Genomic DNA, 19,375 nt, shown 5'->3' with positions numbered 1-19,375 from the left:
TATTTGTCGAGCGAAGAGTTATCAGGCCACGACCGGTTGAGATCTGCGTGGCTACTACGAAGCTTACACATGCCAAAGAGGTCGGCGTATTTCGCGGTTCGTCGTACAGCTTGGGAAGCCTATCGGCCAGGCTGAGTGGCTCGGTCGTCGAGCATCGCTCCGTAGAGGGTTGCAACAGTCCTGGTTCGATGACATACTACGTCTGCGTGAATGAGCGATCTCGCACCCATTCTCGAGCGCCTTGGCCTTGAGCAGTATCTCGACCTTTTCATCAGTGAAGGGTTCGACACTTGGGAAACCTTGACCGATATTCAAGAGAGTGACTTGTAAGCATTCTTCCCAACTGGGCCCGTCGATGACACACTGACCTAGTAATAGCGACGCCCTCAATGTCAAACTTGGCCATCGAAGGGTGAGTCGCCCGTGACTTCAGTTGCCGGAAGCCGCTCAGACTGACATTTTTTTCCCAAGAAATTACAGCGGGCGATCGCTGAATACCGAGGAATCCCTTTCGAGCGACTCCTCGGCTCTGCTGCCCAGGAGGCACAGCCAGAGAGTGGCAGAGCGACCGAAGCTGTCGTCGCTGGCCCGTCAGAGGCCGAGAGGCCATCTGGCCCTCCCCCCGAGGCAAAGAGAAAGTACAGGCGTCATCCCAAGCCCGATGAGAATGCCCCCGAGCGCCCTCCTTCTGCCTACGTGATATTTTCTAATAGAATAAGGGAGGAAGTCAAAGACCAGAACCTATCATTTACACAAATAGCCAAACTTGTTGGAGACCGATGGCAAAAGTTGGATCCAGCTGGCAAAGAGCCATTCGAGGCCCAGGCAAGCGCGGCAAAGGAGAGGTATAACATCCAGCTGTCCGTGTACCGCAAGACGGATGAATACAAGGAGTATATGGCCTACCTCGCCGACTTCAAGGCCAAACACGGGCAAACAGCAGAGGCAAAGCGGCCTAAGCTTGAGCCCGAGTCTAGTGGCAGCATAATTTCTACAAAGTCCTTTGAAGCAAGCCACGAGGGAACCGCGCCACCATCTGGTCATTTCAGAGGCAGCTCGATGGGCTCTTCTGCATCGTCTCCATTCATCGGTGGAGGGACACAGCAAACGGGCTCAGGAACCCCTGCACCACCGCGACCTCGTTTGCCCTCTTCTCGCAGCGGGAGTCCCCCACCAGCGTTGCAGAGTCGAGAGCACTTCCGTCCAGGGCTCATCTCTGGGCACAGCTCCGTCTCTGACGAATCGGCCACGGTAAAGAGTGAGGTGCCTGACACAGTCACCCGCACTGCAGGTCTGTCACTTGGTGCGCCTTCAGCAACACCTCCTCTGCCGACTTTCACTCCAAGCGCCTCAGCTGGGGATTCTGCGCCGGGCCATGATCCTCTCGCAAGGTCGAGGTTGTCTTACTTCGTGCAATCGCAGCAACCTGTGCCTTCCCATATGTCGAACGTCGGGATCAGCCCACCCGGGCAAGGTTCGCTCTCATACCAGCAGAACTTGCCCTCACCCACAACGCAAGAATCGTCATGGAGAAGTCGACCGCCTGAATTTCGGGGCTACCAAGAGACGCCAAGAGCCCTACCCGGTTCCTACCCTCATTCGACCCAAGGCAGGGAGCAGATCAGTCCAACCCAGCTGCCACCATTGTTATCACAAGATCAACTGTCAAACTATCACCCAGCAGCAAGTCCCCGGCATCTCCCACTTCCTCGAGCACCATCTGCAGGCACGTCCAGCCTCCCACATCTTGCCCGCGCCATGGAACCGCCTCGCCCTATGACCGAGCCACTCCAGATACGCCAGCAAGCCCGCGATGACGGCAGGCCCGGCCTCAACCGGTCAGAGAGCGACGCGGCTACCACACTAGCCGGCCTTGCGGCAGGAGTGGCTCGGCCTGACCCTCCCAAGCCTCATAGTCCAGGACCCCCACGGCGCCCGCGACCTTCCCCCTGAACGGAACAGCTTCCGTTATGGTAATTTTTTGAAAATACAAATCGTACCAGCTTGCTTAGCTTGTTGCGTAGTCTTGTGGCGTTCCACGAGAAGCATATTGAAGCGTTTCATTCGTTTATGAGTAGTCTCAAATTCACGTTTGCGAAGACTATCCCATGTGTGGGGCAGTGACAGTATAGTCGTCCTAGTAACCATAAGGCTACCGACTTGCCAAATGAGGTTTGTAGCTGTCACAAAGCGTCTCAACCAGTTCTGCGTGTGGATCTGACGTATTCGGCCCTCGCCGACGCCTCCCGCAGACGTCCCAGCCTGCTCATAGGTGGCTTGCAATCAAGCGCAATCTCAAAAGACGGGCGCGCCGCTGTCGAACCAGCCTGATCAAGAGCCTCGCCACGTTCAGAGGTACAATGCACAGAAGCTGAGAGGAGCGATCTGAAACCCATGATCTGCACGAAGGTTTGATCTGACGGAGGAGGGATACTTAGCGACTGAGCTTATTCTGTCGGATCTGCACTAAGATCACCAAAAGCTTGCATGAACAGGAGGCAGGGCTGTCATGATTGGGGGATGACAGGTTGCGCCATTGAGCCTCATCTGCATGCAGCTACTGATGCTTCATCTCGAGATCATCCAATCGAGGAACGACACGGGCGGCGGAGTCTAGCCAGGCACGGCCAGGACTACTGCGCAATATTGAGGTGTCCAGAGTGCGAAACACCTGAAACGGGGAGTTTGATGGCCATTTGTTGGATTGAGGTTCCGTTCACGAGACGCGGTCGATCGTGCATTGCTAGCGTGGACGCGCTTCTCTCCAATCACTCACTTCCCGCTCACTTTCGTCTCGCGACCTCATCTTAACCTGCCAGCAACAACTTGTTCCATCACCGTCGTCACTGCACCAGCAGCAGGTTTAAGCTTCTTCTCAAACAGCCGTTCCTCGTTGCATCCGCCTCCACATTCATGCGATCCGCCAATTTCTTGGAGGGCGCCATGCTAAGACAGCGTCGACTCCTTGATGAGCTTGCCGTGATGACTTGCAGCCCAATGGCGGGGTGTTCCAGCCCTCACTTGGCAGATTGAAGCCTTGAAAGCAACGCCCGAATGCTTGATATGCTCTCCCGCCTTCTCGAATCACGACGACGGTCGCCATGTACCGAACAGTGCCGTCTCCTGGTATCTCTGCGACCTTCTCAAATTGTCGTCTTCTCCGTGGCGCACGTCCTTTTCTGGAGTCCTTGCAATGTCGATAATCCCCGCCGACTGGATTGATTGTGTCATTGCTATGACCCGTCTCAGTCTCGGAACAGGCTATCAGCAAGGTTGGGCCTGTACACATCAAGATGAAGACTTGACAACGCCACCACGTTTTTGATATATAAGAATGGATGGCAGGGCTCTCGACGAAAGTATCTTCTCGCCAGCCATTCTCTCCTTCTCAACAGCAAGGTATACATTCGTTGACCATTTCTCTTCGACTTCGCTCGTTCATTCCTTCAAGCTCATTCATCCATTGATCCTTCAAGATGCATTCTTTCTCAATCTTGCTGGCAGCCTCGGCCCTGACGGGCACTGCTCTCGCCAAGCCTCTTCCCGTTCCTCAACAAGTTGCGCCAAGGAGAGGGTTCACTCTCCCCCAAAGTGTCCCAAAGCCGTACCAGGCTGGTCCTGTGGCTTTGGAAAAGACCTATCTCAAGTTCAATGCGGCTGTTCCCGAAGAGGTGAAGGCCGCGGCCGCCGACGGCTCAGTTGTCGCCACACCGGAGCAATTTGATGCTCTATACCTTTGCCCAGTCACCATCGGAGGGCAGACTTTGAACCTGGATTTCGACACCGGTTCTTCCGACTTGTACGTCCTACCATCTTGCGGATTTTAGGCACGGATGACTAACTGAAGCAGGTGGGTGTTCTCGTCCGAGCTGTCTAGCTCGGTGCAAGCGGGTCACAGTATCTACGACCCCTCCAAATCGAGCACTGCCAAGAAATTGAACGGGGCCACCTGGAGCATCTCATACGGGGATGGGTCCAGTGCCAGCGGTGACGTCTACACTGACACCGTCGACATCGGTGGCACGACTGTGACTGGACAAGCTATCGAGCTTGCGAAGACAGTCAGTGCCCAATTCCAGCAGGATGAGAACAACGACGGCCTGCTTGGGCTCGGATTCAGCTCCATCAACACCGGTAAGTCTTTTGTGTAAGACAGGGGATGGTCGACGCTGACATGTGTTCCAGTCAAACCCCAGCAACAGACCACGTTCTTCGACACTGCAATCAACCAAGGTGTTCTTGCTCAGAATGTGTTCACTGTGGACTTGAAGAAAGGCGTCCCTGGTAGCTACGATTTCGGCTTCATCGACGACTCCAAGCACACGGGTGAGATCACCTATACCCCGATCGACAACTCCCGAGGATTTTGGGAGTTTACTGGTACCGGTTACCAGGTTGGCGATGGACAGTTTCAGTCAGCCAGCATTGATGCCATCGCCGACACTGGCACCACTCTTCTCCTTATGGATGATGACATTGTTTCTGCATATTACGACGCTGTTGATGGTGCCCGCTATGACAACACTCAAGGTGGCTATACTTTCCCATGTTCTACGGATCTCCCAGATTTCGGTGTCGGCATTGGTGATACCACCGCCGTGATTCCTGGGTCATTCATGAACTTCGCTCCCCTCTCTTCAGGCTCGTCAAGTAAGTCAAACCACTCACCACCTTCCCGGGATGTGATGACTAATGGGTCCATGAATAGGCTGCTATGGTGGTCTTCAGAGCAACCAGGGCATTGGCCTGTCGATCTACGGCGATATCTTCCTCAAGGCCGTTTTCGCCGTTTTCGACAGTGAGAACATGCAGTTTGGTGTCGCGACAAAGGAACTTTAGGGAGGCCTTGTGTGGATGATTTTGAGCAATTTTCCCTTGACAAAATGCTTGGACAGCAGTCACATTCTTCTAGATTGCAGCGTTGAGTTGTGATATGTTGCATATACGAAGGCCATTCTTATGTGGACGGAGTTGGGTTTATGAATAATGTACACGCCAAAGGGCATCTGGGCAGGGGATACGGAGCACGTACAAATGGGGCGCCAACAGGTGGTGAATGCGATTGACGTCACTGTCGGATATTTTACTCAGTGTAATTCCAGCTTGTGAACACGCCAATCATGTCATGGCCGCGCAGCACTTGCTCGTATTCCACTATTTCCTGGCCCGTCTCAGCTTTTCTTTTTATTCTCCAGCTTCACGCGTGAACTGCCGGCAGTGCGCATGCTTTTGATTGATGCTCCAACGAGGCGACTCTGACTTTGCCTGGTTCCGTGAGCGCGCCGAGTCACTTCACAGCGACTCGCTCTCCCACTACACTGAGATGGCGTCGACCGCAATCGAGGGCCAGGGACAATTGAACTCGGAGCCTTCGCAGCCAGAGGAACGTGCTGAGCATGATCTACCACCGAAGTCCTACGCTGAAGCAGCAAAACCCGAGACGGACGGCCTAAACGGGGACGCTGTCGAACGAGAGCCTAATCCGAAGCACAAGAGCGCGGTCAACGGCTTTGCCCCTCGGCCACTGCTTAATGGTCACAAGGATAGACAACCACTGGACGAGGACAGAACAATCTATGAGAAGCACGTCAACCAAAATGGGGAGATTTTGACGAGTATCAAGCCGAGTGAAAATTATGAGGAGAGTTTGAAACACAATGGAGAAACCGCACCTCGAGAGAAGAAAGCCACCAGGCCAGCCAAACGGCAGGACCGGACACGGGACGAGCTCGCGAGCGGCAGACAAGCTGGAGCGGGCTGGGAGAAATCAGCGTATGCGTATCCTCCACCGACTCACCGTGTGCGGCGACAGATAACTAATGTTCTGGTAGGATCCGGTGGGCACCCCTCAACGTGCCTTTGCAACGCAGAATACAGACTCTAGCTGTCTTATGGCATACCACGAGCATCCCGCTCCTGCTGTCCTTCTTTTTCCTCTTATGCAGCATCCCTCTTACTTGGCCTCTTCTCATCCCATACCTCATCTACATCCTCCTCATCAGCGAGGCAGCCACTGATGGCACGCTCAAACGGAGATCACAATGGCTGCGTGGTTCGAAATTCTGGTCTGCGTTCGCTTCCTATTTCCCTGCTCGACTCCACCGCACTGTCGAACTAGAACCGACCAGGAAATACATCTTCGGATATCATCCCCACGGGATTATTTCACACGGAGCATTCGCCGCGTTTGCGACCGAGGCCCTAGGCTTCTCTGAGTTGTATCCGGGAATCACGAATACTCTGTTGACGCTGGATGCAAATTTCCGGGTGCCTCTGTACCGGGACTACGCGTTGGCTCTGGGTCTGGCATCTGTATCGCGCGAGTCGATTGAAAACATCCTGTCTAAAGGCGGTCGCAACGGCGAGGGGATGGGCCGGGCAGTGACAATTGTCATTGGCGGGGCACGAGAATCCCTTGACGCACAGCCGCACTCTCTCCGGCTTGTGCTGAAGAGCAGGAAGGGGTTTGTCAAGTTAGCCATCCGCACAGGCGCCGATTTGGTTCCCGTCCTTGCGTTCGGTGAGAACGAACTGTACGACCAAGTTGACAGTGTCGAACATCCTTGGATCCACAAGTTCCAGATGCTCGTAAAGAAGGCAATGGGTTTTACAATCCCACTCTTCCACGCCAGAGGCATATTCAACTACGACGTCGGGCTATTGCCGTACCGACGAGCGATCAACATTGTGGTCGGCCGGCCGATCAAGGTCGTGCAGCAGGGTGGAAAGGATGGCAAGGTTGATGAGAAGTACTTGGATCAAGTACATCAGGAGTATGTGGACGAGCTGGTTAGGTTGTGGGACGGCTACAAAGACACTTTTGCAAAGGACCGGGAAGGTGAGTTGGAGATCGTAGAGTAGCGCTACGGACGACCAACGGAATGGATTGGGCCCAAGTCCGGCACCGGCGGGAACGATTCTGGACAGGCACCGCAGTGCTATTGATGCGCTAGAAGCCAGTGCAAACCACGATTATGCCCTCTAGATTGTATAACATGTACACAAGAAGACCCTTTGAAAACAAGGAAGTCAAAACCCAAGGAGCCATGCTCGAGGCGCAAGACCTGAACGACACCAAGGGGCCAGCTCCTGCTGTTGCAGTAAATGGTTGCGACACGCATTTGTCGTGCCTACCGTACCCTACACTAGAGTAGCAGATATATCATTATATTCCGAAATACTGATGCTAGTCCAGTAGAGTTGGCCAAGTCAGCAAAGGTGCCGGAGCAGAAACTCATCTGATTTTCACCCTCTCTTGGCCTGTTGATCATCTTCTATCATACGACCTCCAAACCCGTTCACTTACCCCCACACTCGTACCTCATTGAACACAAATCATATCCTCTCAATTCACCCTTACTTCACTCATTCACCTGCCTCACTTACACCCTATTACAATGCCGCCCAAGCGTGGACGTGGATCTCGTAGATCAGCACCCGTGGCCGCGTCCGCACGGATGAAGGCACCCGACGATGACTTCACTATCGAAAACGACCAGTATGGTGGTGTTTTCGGGCGGGAGGAGAGGGAGGGAGGACAGAGAATGAAGATGGTTATGGCTGTTGATGTAAGTTGAGAAACCTGAGATGGTGGTTGGTCCTCGTTCTGACGGATCCCATTATCGACGATGTCAAGGCTAACTCATCGATCAAAGACGAGACTTCGTACTGGTGAAAACCAGCAACGGCTTGAGCATGCTTTTGACAATCAAGTGCGGGAGCTCGAGGACCAGATTGATGAGAGAGCTGAAGAACATCAACAGGATATGTGCGTCAACCAAGGTTCCCAGCTCCTCGTCTGCATCCGTTATGTACCAGGTATGGCTGACGACTTCACACCCACAGAAAGCGCGTTCAGGACGTCTTTGTAACCAGGCTGCTCGCCCTTGTCCGGAAGAAGGCAGATCTTGAAAAGCAGATCGTCCAACATGTCCAAGAGCTTGCCGGAGCGTACGAAGTGGTCAAGGAAGAGTTCCAAGCTGTTGTGCAGGGTCGGTCGAAGGATGTGCAGGATGCCATCAATGCGCTGGATGAACTGCAAAGGACTGGCAATGCGGGTTCCGAAGACCAGTACTGAAGTCTCATGTCTCCTCGACGGCGAATTGGACCTTGATGAACAAACTGCATCCTCGACAACCAACGTAAAGCTCTCCGTGCTGGCTCTCTCTCTCCAGGTCGGACTCCGTCAAGATGTATCCTTGCTCGTCGCCGCACCGACAACTCTTGAACCAGGAGTTTGCAACTTCGTCGTACGCTAGATCTTCGAGATCGAACGCTTCTACACCGATATGCGTTCCTTTCTGGCCATTCACCTGTTTCCAGCCGACCTTACCATCGTTCTGGAGCAATCGATCATATTCAGCACGTTTGGTCGGATCAGAAAGAATCTCGTATGCGAGCAAAATCTCATCAATAGTATACCGGGATGCCGGCGCTCTATCTGATTTGGCCTTCAAGACGGCTTTTCTGTCGGCACCAGGAACCCTGTCTGGATGGTGTGTGAGTAGAGCCTGGCGGTATGCGGCTCTGATGTCGTCTTTGGACAGGTCTCCGAAGTCATGGCGAGACAGGTGAAGGACCTCGTAATAGGAATGTGGTTGTGTCTCGCTGGACATTGATGACCACCAAAGACTGAGATGACCGGCACGAGGTCGCGATGCAGGTACCATGTAAAATGCAGAATCAGGTACTCCGTATGGAGTATGAGGCAGGAAATCCCCGCAAACGCCACCAGAATGTTCTGCGCGTCCAAGTTTCTGCATTTTCACACCATGCGCTTTCCTACTTGTTTCTCGGTCTGCTTCACGGTTTGCTGACGTGCAGCGAGGCAGAATTGGCAGCATGCATCAGGCCCAGATCTGTCTGTAGATCGTCCGGACTGTTTACTCTTCTTGGTCTGTGGAGTGTGCTCGTGTACTGTGTTTGGAATCGCTTGCCCAAGTCGGTGTGCTGCTGTTTTGCCGCGTCAACTTTCGACGTCATCGTCACTCTTCCTCTGGCGCTCCACGCCTGATGCCTTGTTTCAAGGTTCGTCGTCCATGTGCGGAGATGGGGTGATGCGAGAGTATTACAGGCCTCGTGCTTCGCCGTTTTGTGGTTCCTACGCATTTGTTTTCCATGCTGGGGCTGGTTCTCCGGTGACCTTAGTCGTTGCTTTCCAGGTAGGCTGCCTCTGCTTCCTTCTTTCGTCGAATGTCCACAGTGCCTTCTTGATCTTCGCTTGGAACGATGTCTTCGGCAGACGAACTCGACCCGGACTCACAACGAAGAACCTATCAAGGGCCTCACTCCGCTCGTCACCCAATTCCTACGATTCAGAAATACAAAGCCGAGAGACAAGAACTGAACAATAACCAACACGACGCTGAACAAGCTCAGCGTGATGAGACGGATGATTCGACATACAAGAGAGCCTATCATGCCGCCAAGGGCGTACTGAAAGGCGAAGATCCTCCACAGTCCGGTCATGACCCCTACAGAACCCAGAATCGAAATGTGCACACCGAGGGGGAACAAGGAGACGCTGGGGGACGAGAAACTCAGCATGATGGCACCCACGAAGGACAAAACCGAGAAGAGCCACAGACGAAAGAAGAGCGGAAAAGAGATGAGCCAGGCCAGTCCGCCACTGAGGCCGTCGCAGGACAACATGACCCACGTCAGAAGAGGAAGGACATGAAACACAAGAAGCGCAGCGATGGCGGCAGGGAAGTCACAGATCCTGTTACTCATCTGCCCATTGTGATCCGCGACTCGACGCACAAGGACCTCAAGTCCACTGGCGAGAATATTCCGGGTCCGGGAGTGGATTACCGGACGAGGACAGGCGTTGATGGAGCGACCAAGTCGACGGAGGAGCACGACACCGAGCGCAAGGAGCTCCAGAGCAAGCTTGATGGCATGCAGAAGCTGTTCCCACCCCCGAAATTCGAGGACGTGAGGGATGAATTGGCGAGGACGTACGAACGAGCCGCCATGATAGGCCTGAGCTGCATTGTGGTAGTGATCCTACTGGGCCAGCTTCTGGCTTTGGTGTTCGACGTGGGCTTGTACAAGAAAGACGCCGGCTGGGTCTCCAAGGCCTTTGCTCTTGCACTCGTCCTCATCCCGGCCGTTGCTGCAGGGACTGTGGTGGTAGTGGTCAAAGGCTGGCTAGGCAAGAAAGTGCAAACAATTTGGGACGACGAGGTCTGGGACGCCGCTCGCCAGGAGGAGCTCAGCACAACACAAGCCGAAGACGTTATTCCAGAGTCCGTGGCGTGGTTGAACAACCTTCTCTCGGCTGTGTGGCCACTGATCAATCCGGACCTTTTTACATCGATTTCCGACATGTTGGAGGATGTCATGCAGGCTTCCTTACCAAAAGTCGTGCGGATGGTGAGTGTTGATGATCTGGGCCAAGGAAGCGAGGCATTCCGTATCCTGGGGATCAATTGGCTACCTACTGGTGCCGCAAGTCAGTCTGTAGGCTCGGATGGTGATCTCAAAAGACCTGGAAAGGATGAGGAAAACGACCGAGCAGCAGACGGACAGGGCCAGGTCGATGACGGTACTGATAACCAAGGCGAAGGAGAAGCTAAATCTGGTGACAATACCCAAGACAAGCAACAACAGGAGCAGGAAGATCAGGCAATCCGCGAGGGCATGGAGGCGGAACAGGGCGACTTCGTCAATATGGAACTGGCCTTCGCCTATAGAGCACGATCCTCGGGGAAATCATTGACGGCGAAGGCCAAAAACGCCCATCTCTACCTCAAATTCTATCTCCCAGGAGGCATCGCAGTGCCCGTCTGGGTCGAGCTACGTGGTATTATTGGCACAATGCGTCTTCGGCTGCAACTCACGCCGGATCCGCCTTTCTTCTCTCTGTGCACTCTAACATTCATGGGCCAGCCGCAGGCGGATATGTCCTGTGTACCGCTGTCCAAGCACGCACTGAACCTCATGGATGTGCCCCTGATCTCGTCGTTTGTGCAATCTTCAATCGACGCCGCCTTGGCCGAGTATGTTGCGCCGAAGAGCCTGACGCTGGATCTAAAGGACATGCTTGTGGGCGACGACTTCAAGAAGGACACGGTCACGCGAGGCGTGGTTATGATCTTCATCAAATCCGCCAAAGGCTTCAAGCAGGGCGACGGAGGCGTCGGTCCGTTCCAGGGCTCCAGCGACGCGTATGTGTCAGTCTCGTGGGGCAAGTTTGGAAAGCCTGTCTCTTCGACCAGAATCATAGTTGATGATCAGGAGCCGAACTGGTCAGAATGGTCACATATATTGGTCACGCCAGAAGAACTCAATGCGGATGAAAAGCTTCGACTCCAGCTCTGGGACTCGGACAAGTGGACGGCTGACGATGACCTCGGTCGGGTGGAGGTGGACCTGAAGGAGCTGATGTTTGGCTCCAAGACGAAGAACAGGATGTGTGATCGTGAAGATCGATTCAAAGGTGAAGATTCCGACGAAGACATGCCAGGCACGTTGCAATGGCAAGTTGGCTATTTCGAGAAGACGGAAATCACGGAACAGCAACTAGCGAAGCAGAATGCAGATCCGAATATCCGGACAGAAGAAGATCTGAGAAAACAGGTCAGCGAGACTGCAGAGAACAAGCTGCGAGAAGCGACAGCCCACGACGAGAGCAGAGAGATCAAGCAGCAAAAGCAAGAAGATTACAAGGAGCAAGAAGACGCATTGATCATCTCCAGTCCTCCACCAGATGAGTACCCCAGTGGCATCTTCAGCATTCAGATCCACAACATTACTGGCCTCGAGGTACAGTCCTTGCAGAAGAAAGACAAGAAAGATGCCAATGATAATCGAGAGGATGAAGCCGAGCAGAGTGACGACATGCCGAGCAGTTACGCCACCATCATCCTCAACCATCAGAAGATCTACCGCACGCGGACAAAGCCGAAGAATGCGAAACCTTTCTTCAATGCTGGCACGGAAAGATTCGTCGTCGACTGGAAGACGGCAGAGGTCATGGTTGCAGTCCTTGATGACCGTGAAAGAGAGGACGACGCGCAGCTCGGAATGATATACCTCCCACTTCGCCGGGTCTTCCAGGAAAAGAGTCAAGTTACCCAGACTTATCCGCTTGTTGGTGGTATTGGGTATGGTAGAGCACGAATCAGCATGGTGTGGCGCAGTGTTGAATTAAAGCTGCCGAAAGAACTTCTGGGTTGGAGTTATGGCACCTTGGAGGTCAGGTGTCCCGTCAGGTCGAAAGAGGCAAAGGCTCACACCAACGAAGAGAAGTCGTATAGCCAACATCGCATCAAGCTGAGGACGAACATGATGAGAGCCAAGATGTGGCCAAGCTCCGGGGACGATGTTGAATGGAAGCCCAAGGGCGACAAGAAATCCGTTTTTCTGGCCGTGCGCAAACGCTACTCCAGTCCTTTGATTATCGAATTCCGCAAGTCGAGCCTTGGCCCAGACTCGACGCCTGCATTCGGGGTATTCTGGCTCAAGGATATCCCGGATGAGGAGGAGAAGAACATTACCGTCAAAGTATGGAAAGGCGGCAAAGAAGCGGCTCACCGTGCCACGACAAGTTATGGGTATTCGGGGAAGGAGGAGAATGAGCAACCACTCGGAGAGATCGAGCTGACAATTAAGTTCTGGCGCGGTCTATCTGGATACCACAAAAGCTTTGCCGACAAGTCTCGCAATGCAGATATGCGGCACGTGATGGAAATCCTAGACACAGCCAACGATGAAGGACAAGTCGAGGAATTTGAAGGGGAGTTCGGCGGCGATAGCCAGGCGTCCGGGGACGAGGACAGCGATAGTACGCAAGACGGAAACGGCTCCGAGTCCTCGAAGAAGAATAACCGCTCGCGCCGCAAACTTCGCACCCACACCAACGACGACTCGTCCGCCTCGGATAGCGACGGCGGGTCCACGAACTCGAAGAACCCGATCCGCGCCCCTGCGCAAATGATCTCCAAGCCCCTCTCTACAGCGTCCCATCTCGCTGGAAAGGTGCTGGATGTCAACGGGCATAATGATCCTGACGACGGAGATCGTGGACTTCGAGCACAGGTGAGGGACTATAAAGATCATCACAAACAACTGCACCGCAAGCATAGGGGCGTGATGCAATGGCGGGGTGCCAGGACGGTGGATTGGATGGCCAAGAAAGTTAAGAGTATCGAAGGGCTGGGTGACCGAGTGGTGAGTCGGGATAAAGACGGAGACAAGGGTGGTGGAGGGGTAGAGACGGAAGTCTGAAGCTGTACACAGGATTGCTCTCTTCAAGCAGAAGGCGGAGGGAGGCCAGATGTGGGCAATCACAAGTAAACACTGCGGGCATCAGGGAGTCAGCAGGTCGCGCCAGTTTTCTGGTCCGAGGCATGGAAGCGATATCTCGACAGGCACAAAAGGGTTGGCGCGATAATATGGCTGGATATGCATCTTCTTTTGAACAGGCATGAATATACGTGTCAATGAGATGAGCCTCTATGGGGAGGCTTTACAATATGATTATCTTGAGACATGCGCCTTGATCGTACGGTTCAATCGGGCCTGCTTTTTTCCCTGAGATGTCTCGTACCGCATTGAAGCGCTAAATGAATCCCCGTAATACGAGAACCCATCACCCGTTCAGGTACTCCAACGTAGTGCAGCAACTCCTGGCTCGGCGAATCTGTACTTCGACCTCAACTTCGACCTTCGTCGTGGTCGAGGTACGAGGTACGTAGGCACTTAGCTGGACCATAAGTCTAGGATCTACTGCCTGGATCCAGCTGAAGAAGATTCAAGTCCCCCAGCACAGTCGTATCCTCATTCTCCAAATGTCTTTACGGGGCGACCATGTCCGAATCCGCCTCGCTCCACGTCATCGCCCTGATCTCAGGCGGCAAGGACTCCCTCTTCAGCATCCTGCACTGTCTTGAACAGGGGCACAAGGTCGTCGCGCTTGCTAATCTGTACCCCGCCAAGCCCAAGCCATGTGTACCGGGGGAAGGGAGGCCCTCAGATGGCGAAACAGAGGAACGAAACCCCTCGGATGGAAGGACCTCAGACGGCGGCACAGAGGCACGAAGCCCCTCGGAAGGAGAGGGGGAAGATCTGAACAGTTTCATGTACCAGACCGTGGGACACTCCGTTGTTCCGCTGTACGCGGAATGTTTGGGAATACCGCTTTACAGGCGGGAGATTGTCGGCCACGCAGTCCAGACGGGGCGGTATTATGATGCCAGTGCGAGCAAGCTTGGTACTTCTACTTCGGCCGACGAAACGGAAGACCTGCTCCCACTGCTCCGCGAAGTCAACCGTATGCATCCCGACGCCAACGCGATATCCTCGGGCGCCATTCTATCAACGTATCAGCGCACTAGACTCGAGTCGGTGGCCGTCCGTCTGGGTCTCACACCGCTTGCATGCCTGTGGCAGTATCCTGCGCTGCCTCCGCCCTTGGGACGTGGTGAGTCCGTGACAGGCTTGCTGGATGACATGGCTACAGCGGGCTGTGATGCACGGATCATCAAGATCGCCAGCGGTGGCATCAAGGAGAGCCTCTTGTGGGCGAATGTCGCTGACCCGAGGACCCAACTGAGACTTGTCAGTGGTCTTCAGCCCTTCTTTGTGGGGCATGAGTTCTGGCTGCGAGGAGCCGTGGTGGGTGAGGGCGGCGAATATGAGACTCTGGCTATCAATGGACCGAGGTGGTTGTGGAAGAGACGAATCGAGATCCCGGAAGAGCAGATGTCTGCGTTCACCGGACAAGGCGGTGTCAGCTATCTTCGATTAGCAGGTCCTAAAACAGTGGAAAATGGACCGGACGCGGACACGCCTCAGAGCGACACCTCTTTGAGAGTACCGGGCACTTTTGATCTGCAATTTCAAGCTGTTCTGGCGGAGTTGCAGAGCCAGCAAACTCCGAATGGTGTTTTGGGGTTCGATGAGCTAGGCGGGGTGAATACCGATGCTATACGCCATCGCCACGAGATGACAGTCGATCTAAGGCAAACGCAGTGCTTGCGTTCCGAAGTTTTGGCAATATCTAACATCACGTCTTCCCTGGCCACGAGCTCCAGCACCGCTGCCGTGCAGATGGAACAGATATGCCACGATCTCACGTCTTCCTTGAATACAACTTCGAGCTCTCTCGGATTATCACCTCCGCTAACGTCGTCTAATATCGTCTTCACGACGCTTCTGCTCAAAGACATGTCGAATTTCGGCGCTGTGAATTCCGTCTATGCCTCGCTATTTCGACCAGGCGAGCCGAATCCGCCGGCCCGGGTGACCGTGGCATGCTCACTGCCGGACGACGTCGAAGTCAGTCTCAGCGTGATACTCGACCTTGGGCCTCGAGATGCAAGGCGCGGACTCCACGTCCAGAGTCGAAGTTATTGGGCTCCAGCAAATATCGGACCATACAGTCAGGCCATTTGTGTGCCGCTTGACACAAAGCAGGATCAGGCGGTCTCGGATCTGGTCGAGATGGTCCACATGGCTGGCCAGATACCACTAGTGCCGCAGAGCATGCAGCTCTCGGCTGCGGGTTTTCTGGAGCAGGCCGTATTGAGCCTGCAGCATCTATGGCGCGTGGGACAGGAGCGAGGGGTCGACATGTGGGCCTGGGGCGTTGCTTTTCTGGAGAGGGCCGAAACGGCTTCTGTGAACGCCGAGTTATGCTCCCGAGTATGGCAACACGCTCATGCGGCAGATGTGAAGCCACAAGATGCGCGTGGTGGCGAGAAAGACGACGAAGAGCCGGACGCGTGGGATTTGCAGTATAATCGCGCAATGACATTCGAAGCGCCGGCAACCCTGAACCGGCATCTTCATTCCCTTCCAAATTCAGCCGTCCTCACTTCAGCAAGTGCGTCTCCTCCCTTCATCGCGGCAGAAGTTGTCTCCCTGCCTCGAAGTGCGCCCGTCGAATGGTGGAGCATGGGGATCGCGAGCTTGCCCAAGGGACCTCCCTCGAGGCCACGTGTGTCTGTGGCTCAGAAGGATTACCAATGGGGATCTCTCCACAAGATGACACTCTCCCCTTCCATGGAGGCAACAACTGATGGATACGTACACCTGGTCACTATGTTTGTGCACTCTACAGGCAGCATCGACGGTGGATCACGTACTGGAGACGATCTCCACGCATTTCTTTCATTGGACCGAAGCCCATCCAAGGAGGAAGTACCATCTGCGGACCTTGTCCACGGTACTGCCTTCATCTCGACGCATGGCTGGGACCGTTGGTCTCAACTGCGCAGACATCGGCTCTTCGAGACCTTGGTGGTCATCCCGTGCGAATCCGTGTATGGGCGCACATGGTCGAACGCCGCTGTCAACGACGCTGGACCTTCAGATGCTGCGCGCGAGAATCCATCTGCTCGTGCTACGGGGCTCAATGATGCGGACGATGGTGAGGACAGAGTCTCTCCAACTCGCCGTCTCGCCGTGGCTATCACGTTGCGGATCAATGGATGACGTACCCACATGGCAATCCCACACAATCGGCTTGGCTTGTGATGGACTTGAAGGGATTGAAGGGTGGTTCTAAACTCATCCAAACTTGGAGCATACGGTAACGTATTCTCCTCAACGACTGCGCCAGCAGCATTGGAATTCTGCAGGAATGGCATTCAGCGATGAAGCAAGTGTGGCTAAACTGCGGGCCGGGACGACGTCGAGTGAAACGGAATGATGGGCTGGGACTCTCTTCAGCTTGTCTTGTATTGTCTGTCTGTGGTAAGACGACACGACCAGCTTCATACGTCCAGCCAACCTCGAGCTTACTGTATCGTGGTGCGCGCACCCATTGTCGAGCATGTACCGACCAGCCTCATGCCTTCACCTAATGTGGAGATTACTGTATCGTGGGGTTGCGCCTGCATTGGCGACCACGAAGATCTCCATATTCCATACTGGGGACGCTCTTCAAGAGATTCATAGACCCATGTCCGTACCGAATCGGCTTCTGGGAGGTGCCCCTTGGACCCATCCACGGAGAGAGTTCATGGTGGCGAAGGCTCCATACTAGGGTGCAGTCCGTTCCGGAGAGGCGTGAGGGCATTTATCGGTTCAGGTAAGAGACAGCCAGTGGAACGCTGACCATGCTAGCGATTAGATAGAACGAGAATGGGCTGTTGTTGGGAGCAGTCGTGGACAATCTGCACTTCTCTGATAGCTGGGGTCAAGAGACAGCCAGGGGACCGGTGGCCATCTTGGAGATTACGCCGGACAAGGAAGGGTGCTGGAAGCAGTCGTGGACAACCCGCGTCTCTCTCGTAGGTAGTCAGGGAAGAGATGGTCAGGGGACCGCTGGCCATCCGAGAGATTACACCTGACGAGGAAGGGTGTGGCAGCAAGTCGTACACAACTTCTCTCTCATGGTTGGGGGTCAAGAGACAGCCGGGTGACTGCTGGCCGTGCTACAGTCTTGGAGATTACACCGTCCGAGAAAGGGTGTCGTTGGAAGCAGTCATGGACAATCTGTAGCTCTCTCGTCGTCGGGGGGGTGAGAGAGACAGCCAGGGGACCGCTGGCCATTGAGATTACACCGAGCCCAGAAAGGGCGTGCACGTTGGAAGCAGTTGTAGACAATCTGCATCTGTCTCATGCGTGGGACTGAAGCGCTCAAGGATTTCCCAGCAAAAAAGGCCTGCGGAACAATCGATGGTGGCTCTGGCTGACATGACATGGGCTACCACGCGCCAAGAGTCGGACAGCACCAGACGTCCCAGCCCCATGCCATGTACGTAGCCATGCGCCCTGACAGCAGTATGTAGGATCGGCTGGAGACCGAAGTGGCTGGTGGTCCTGAAGAATCATCTGCCGAAGTAGCTGCTATACTCTGAAGAACCATCCCCATGTGAGACTCAACCAGAGCGAATAAACAACTAGCGTCCTAAGGTCTTCTGTGGACGAACACCTGCATACTGTAGAAGGTGCGAAGGGGACTGGGACAGCGGCTCGGCAGGTCCGTACTTGTAATGCCCTGTGTCCAGCAGCTGCAAGTAGTCATCGCTTGCGAAGCATCGTTTTCAGCATGCTGTACCGGCATCGATCATCTCGTCTGAATGCCATCAAGAAAGGTGGACATGGACATTGCAAAGCATTGACAGACATGGGCACTTCAAACCATCTCACACCAACGCTGCCAACCTTGCGCCATTTGCCAATGTATTGAGCCGCAAGCAAGGTTTGACAGCAGCCCAGCAAACCAGCGACCCAGCGACCCAGCAGCCCAGCAACACAGGCTACAGCAGCCAAGCAACCCCAGCAGATGTGCAATGCGGCTAGGTGGGTTGGGCTGGCTGTTTGGCGGCGGTGGCGTCTTGTAAGTTGTAACTTTTGTGCTTGTATCTACAACCGATCGGGCTCAAAAATTCAGAGTTTTCCATGCGATCGCCACGCCGTAGCGTAGATTGGATCGAAGAGGAAGGTACGAGGACTGTATCCTTCGAAACAACGTCACGCGCATGCAACTCACCTTTCGTGGCTCCCTAGCAGCTTCGACAGCGGACAGCGGGACGGCGGGACAGCGGGGTCCCTAGCGGATGATACGAGCACAGTCCTCTGGTCGAGTGTACCACAGTAGTGCGTGTGCTCTCTGCAGGGTGCCCCGTCAAAGAGCTTCGACAGCGGACGCCGGGACAGCCGAGCGGAATCTCCAGTAGTTGAGACGACGTACATTCCTCCTGTTGTGTGTACCGTGTGTATGATCTCTGCAGGGTCTTGGTCCATGTTGTTGCCACCAGAGGCGACGTACTGATCCGAAGTACTGTGGATGTCAGTGGCGGGTGCAGTGTATGTACAGCACGAGCGTAGAGTTCGCATGCGGACCGATTAGTTGAAAGTGGCGTACATCCCCAGAACGCGTGTTGTGACTGTTCTGACTACAACGGAATGTCTCCTTGGAGAATATAATTAGACCGTCCTGGGATTCTCGAGTTTGAGTAGTGTGCGTCCGGCAGCTTGCTTGATAGTCAGTGATTGAAAGGTACTCGTAGTAACGGCATTTGCCGTAGTCGGTCACGATGTTGAGTTGGGAACAGTCGATCCGATGGGCAAGTCCGATCACGCCTATCCCTCATCTTGGGTGTACACGGTATGTGACAGGCGTTCACATGCCGCTTGACGTATGACTTTCTTTCTCGCCACCTGCTGGTTAATGGAAGCTTTTCATGGATCCCTAGGCCCGGAACGAGCGAGAGGGAGGTCGGAGAGACCGCGAAGGCAAAGCAAAAGGACGGAGCTGTCAAAACCGCGATGCGAGACACAGAAGGACAGGCTGGCATACAGGCTGGCATACAGGCAGGTGTCAGGCAAACTTTGTTGACACGCGTGCATGCCAGACGGCGTTGAAGTACGGGTACAAGGTTTGTAGGACTGGAAAGATGATTGATTTGCGGAGTAC

The 19,375-nt window shown here is 54.4% G+C and overlaps 7 protein-coding genes across 7 annotated transcripts; 6 read left to right on the top strand and 1 right to left on the bottom strand.

Moving 5' to 3' along the window:
* Window positions 1–210: 210 nt before the first annotated feature.
* On the top strand, window positions 211–1,953 carry A1O7_01726 (uncharacterized protein; the record flags this gene model as incomplete). Its single annotated transcript, XM_007755762.1, has 3 exons — window positions 211–326; window positions 379–412; window positions 472–1,953. The coding sequence occupies 3 exons, from the start codon at window positions 211–213 to the stop codon at window positions 1,951–1,953; spliced, it is 1,632 nt and encodes a 543-aa protein (XP_007753952.1).
* Window positions 1,954–3,476: 1,523 nt separating this feature from the next.
* Window positions 3,477–4,839, top strand: A1O7_01725 (uncharacterized protein; the record flags this gene model as incomplete). Its single annotated transcript, XM_007755761.1, has 4 exons — window positions 3,477–3,799; window positions 3,851–4,134; window positions 4,186–4,650; window positions 4,709–4,839. The coding sequence occupies 4 exons, from the start codon at window positions 3,477–3,479 to the stop codon at window positions 4,837–4,839; spliced, it is 1,203 nt and encodes a 400-aa protein (XP_007753951.1).
* A 484-nt stretch (window positions 4,840–5,323) lies between these two features.
* Window positions 5,324–6,861, top strand: A1O7_01724 (uncharacterized protein; the record flags this gene model as incomplete). Its single annotated transcript, XM_007755760.1, has 2 exons — window positions 5,324–5,772; window positions 5,832–6,861. The coding sequence occupies 2 exons, from the start codon at window positions 5,324–5,326 to the stop codon at window positions 6,859–6,861; spliced, it is 1,479 nt and encodes a 492-aa protein (XP_007753950.1).
* Window positions 6,862–7,628: 767 nt separating this feature from the next.
* A1O7_01723 (uncharacterized protein) lies at window positions 7,629–8,077 on the top strand (the record flags this gene model as incomplete). Its single annotated transcript, XM_007755759.1, has 2 exons — window positions 7,629–7,768; window positions 7,846–8,077. The coding sequence occupies 2 exons, from the start codon at window positions 7,629–7,631 to the stop codon at window positions 8,075–8,077; spliced, it is 372 nt and encodes a 123-aa protein (XP_007753949.1).
* A 4-nt stretch (window positions 8,078–8,081) lies between these two features.
* Window positions 8,082–8,615, bottom strand: A1O7_01722 (uncharacterized protein; the record flags this gene model as incomplete). Its single annotated transcript, XM_007755758.1, has 1 exon — window positions 8,082–8,615. One exon carries the CDS (start codon window positions 8,613–8,615, stop codon window positions 8,082–8,084), a length of 534 nt encoding a protein of 177 aa, XP_007753948.1.
* Window positions 8,616–9,228: 613 nt separating this feature from the next.
* On the top strand, window positions 9,229–13,233 carry A1O7_01721 (uncharacterized protein; the record flags this gene model as incomplete). The annotated part of the gene is made up of 1 exon (XM_007755757.1): window positions 9,229–13,233. One exon carries the CDS (start codon window positions 9,229–9,231, stop codon window positions 13,231–13,233), a length of 4,005 nt encoding a protein of 1,334 aa, XP_007753947.1.
* A 582-nt stretch (window positions 13,234–13,815) lies between these two features.
* A1O7_01720 (uncharacterized protein) lies at window positions 13,816–16,443 on the top strand (the record flags this gene model as incomplete). The annotated part of the gene is made up of 1 exon (XM_007755756.1): window positions 13,816–16,443. The coding sequence occupies one exon, from the start codon at window positions 13,816–13,818 to the stop codon at window positions 16,441–16,443; it is 2,628 nt and encodes an 875-aa protein (XP_007753946.1).
* Between the last annotated feature and the right edge of the window lie 2,932 nt (window positions 16,444–19,375).

The sequence above is a fragment of the Cladophialophora yegresii genome (genome assembly GCF_000585515.1).
Source record: "Cladophialophora yegresii CBS 114405 chromosome Unknown aczIN-supercont1.1, whole genome shotgun sequence".
Classification (NCBI taxonomy): domain Eukaryota; kingdom Fungi; phylum Ascomycota; class Eurotiomycetes; order Chaetothyriales; family Herpotrichiellaceae; genus Cladophialophora; species Cladophialophora yegresii.
Note: the sequence above shows the minus strand (reverse complement) of the source record. Positions and strands in the feature narration are given on the sequence as shown.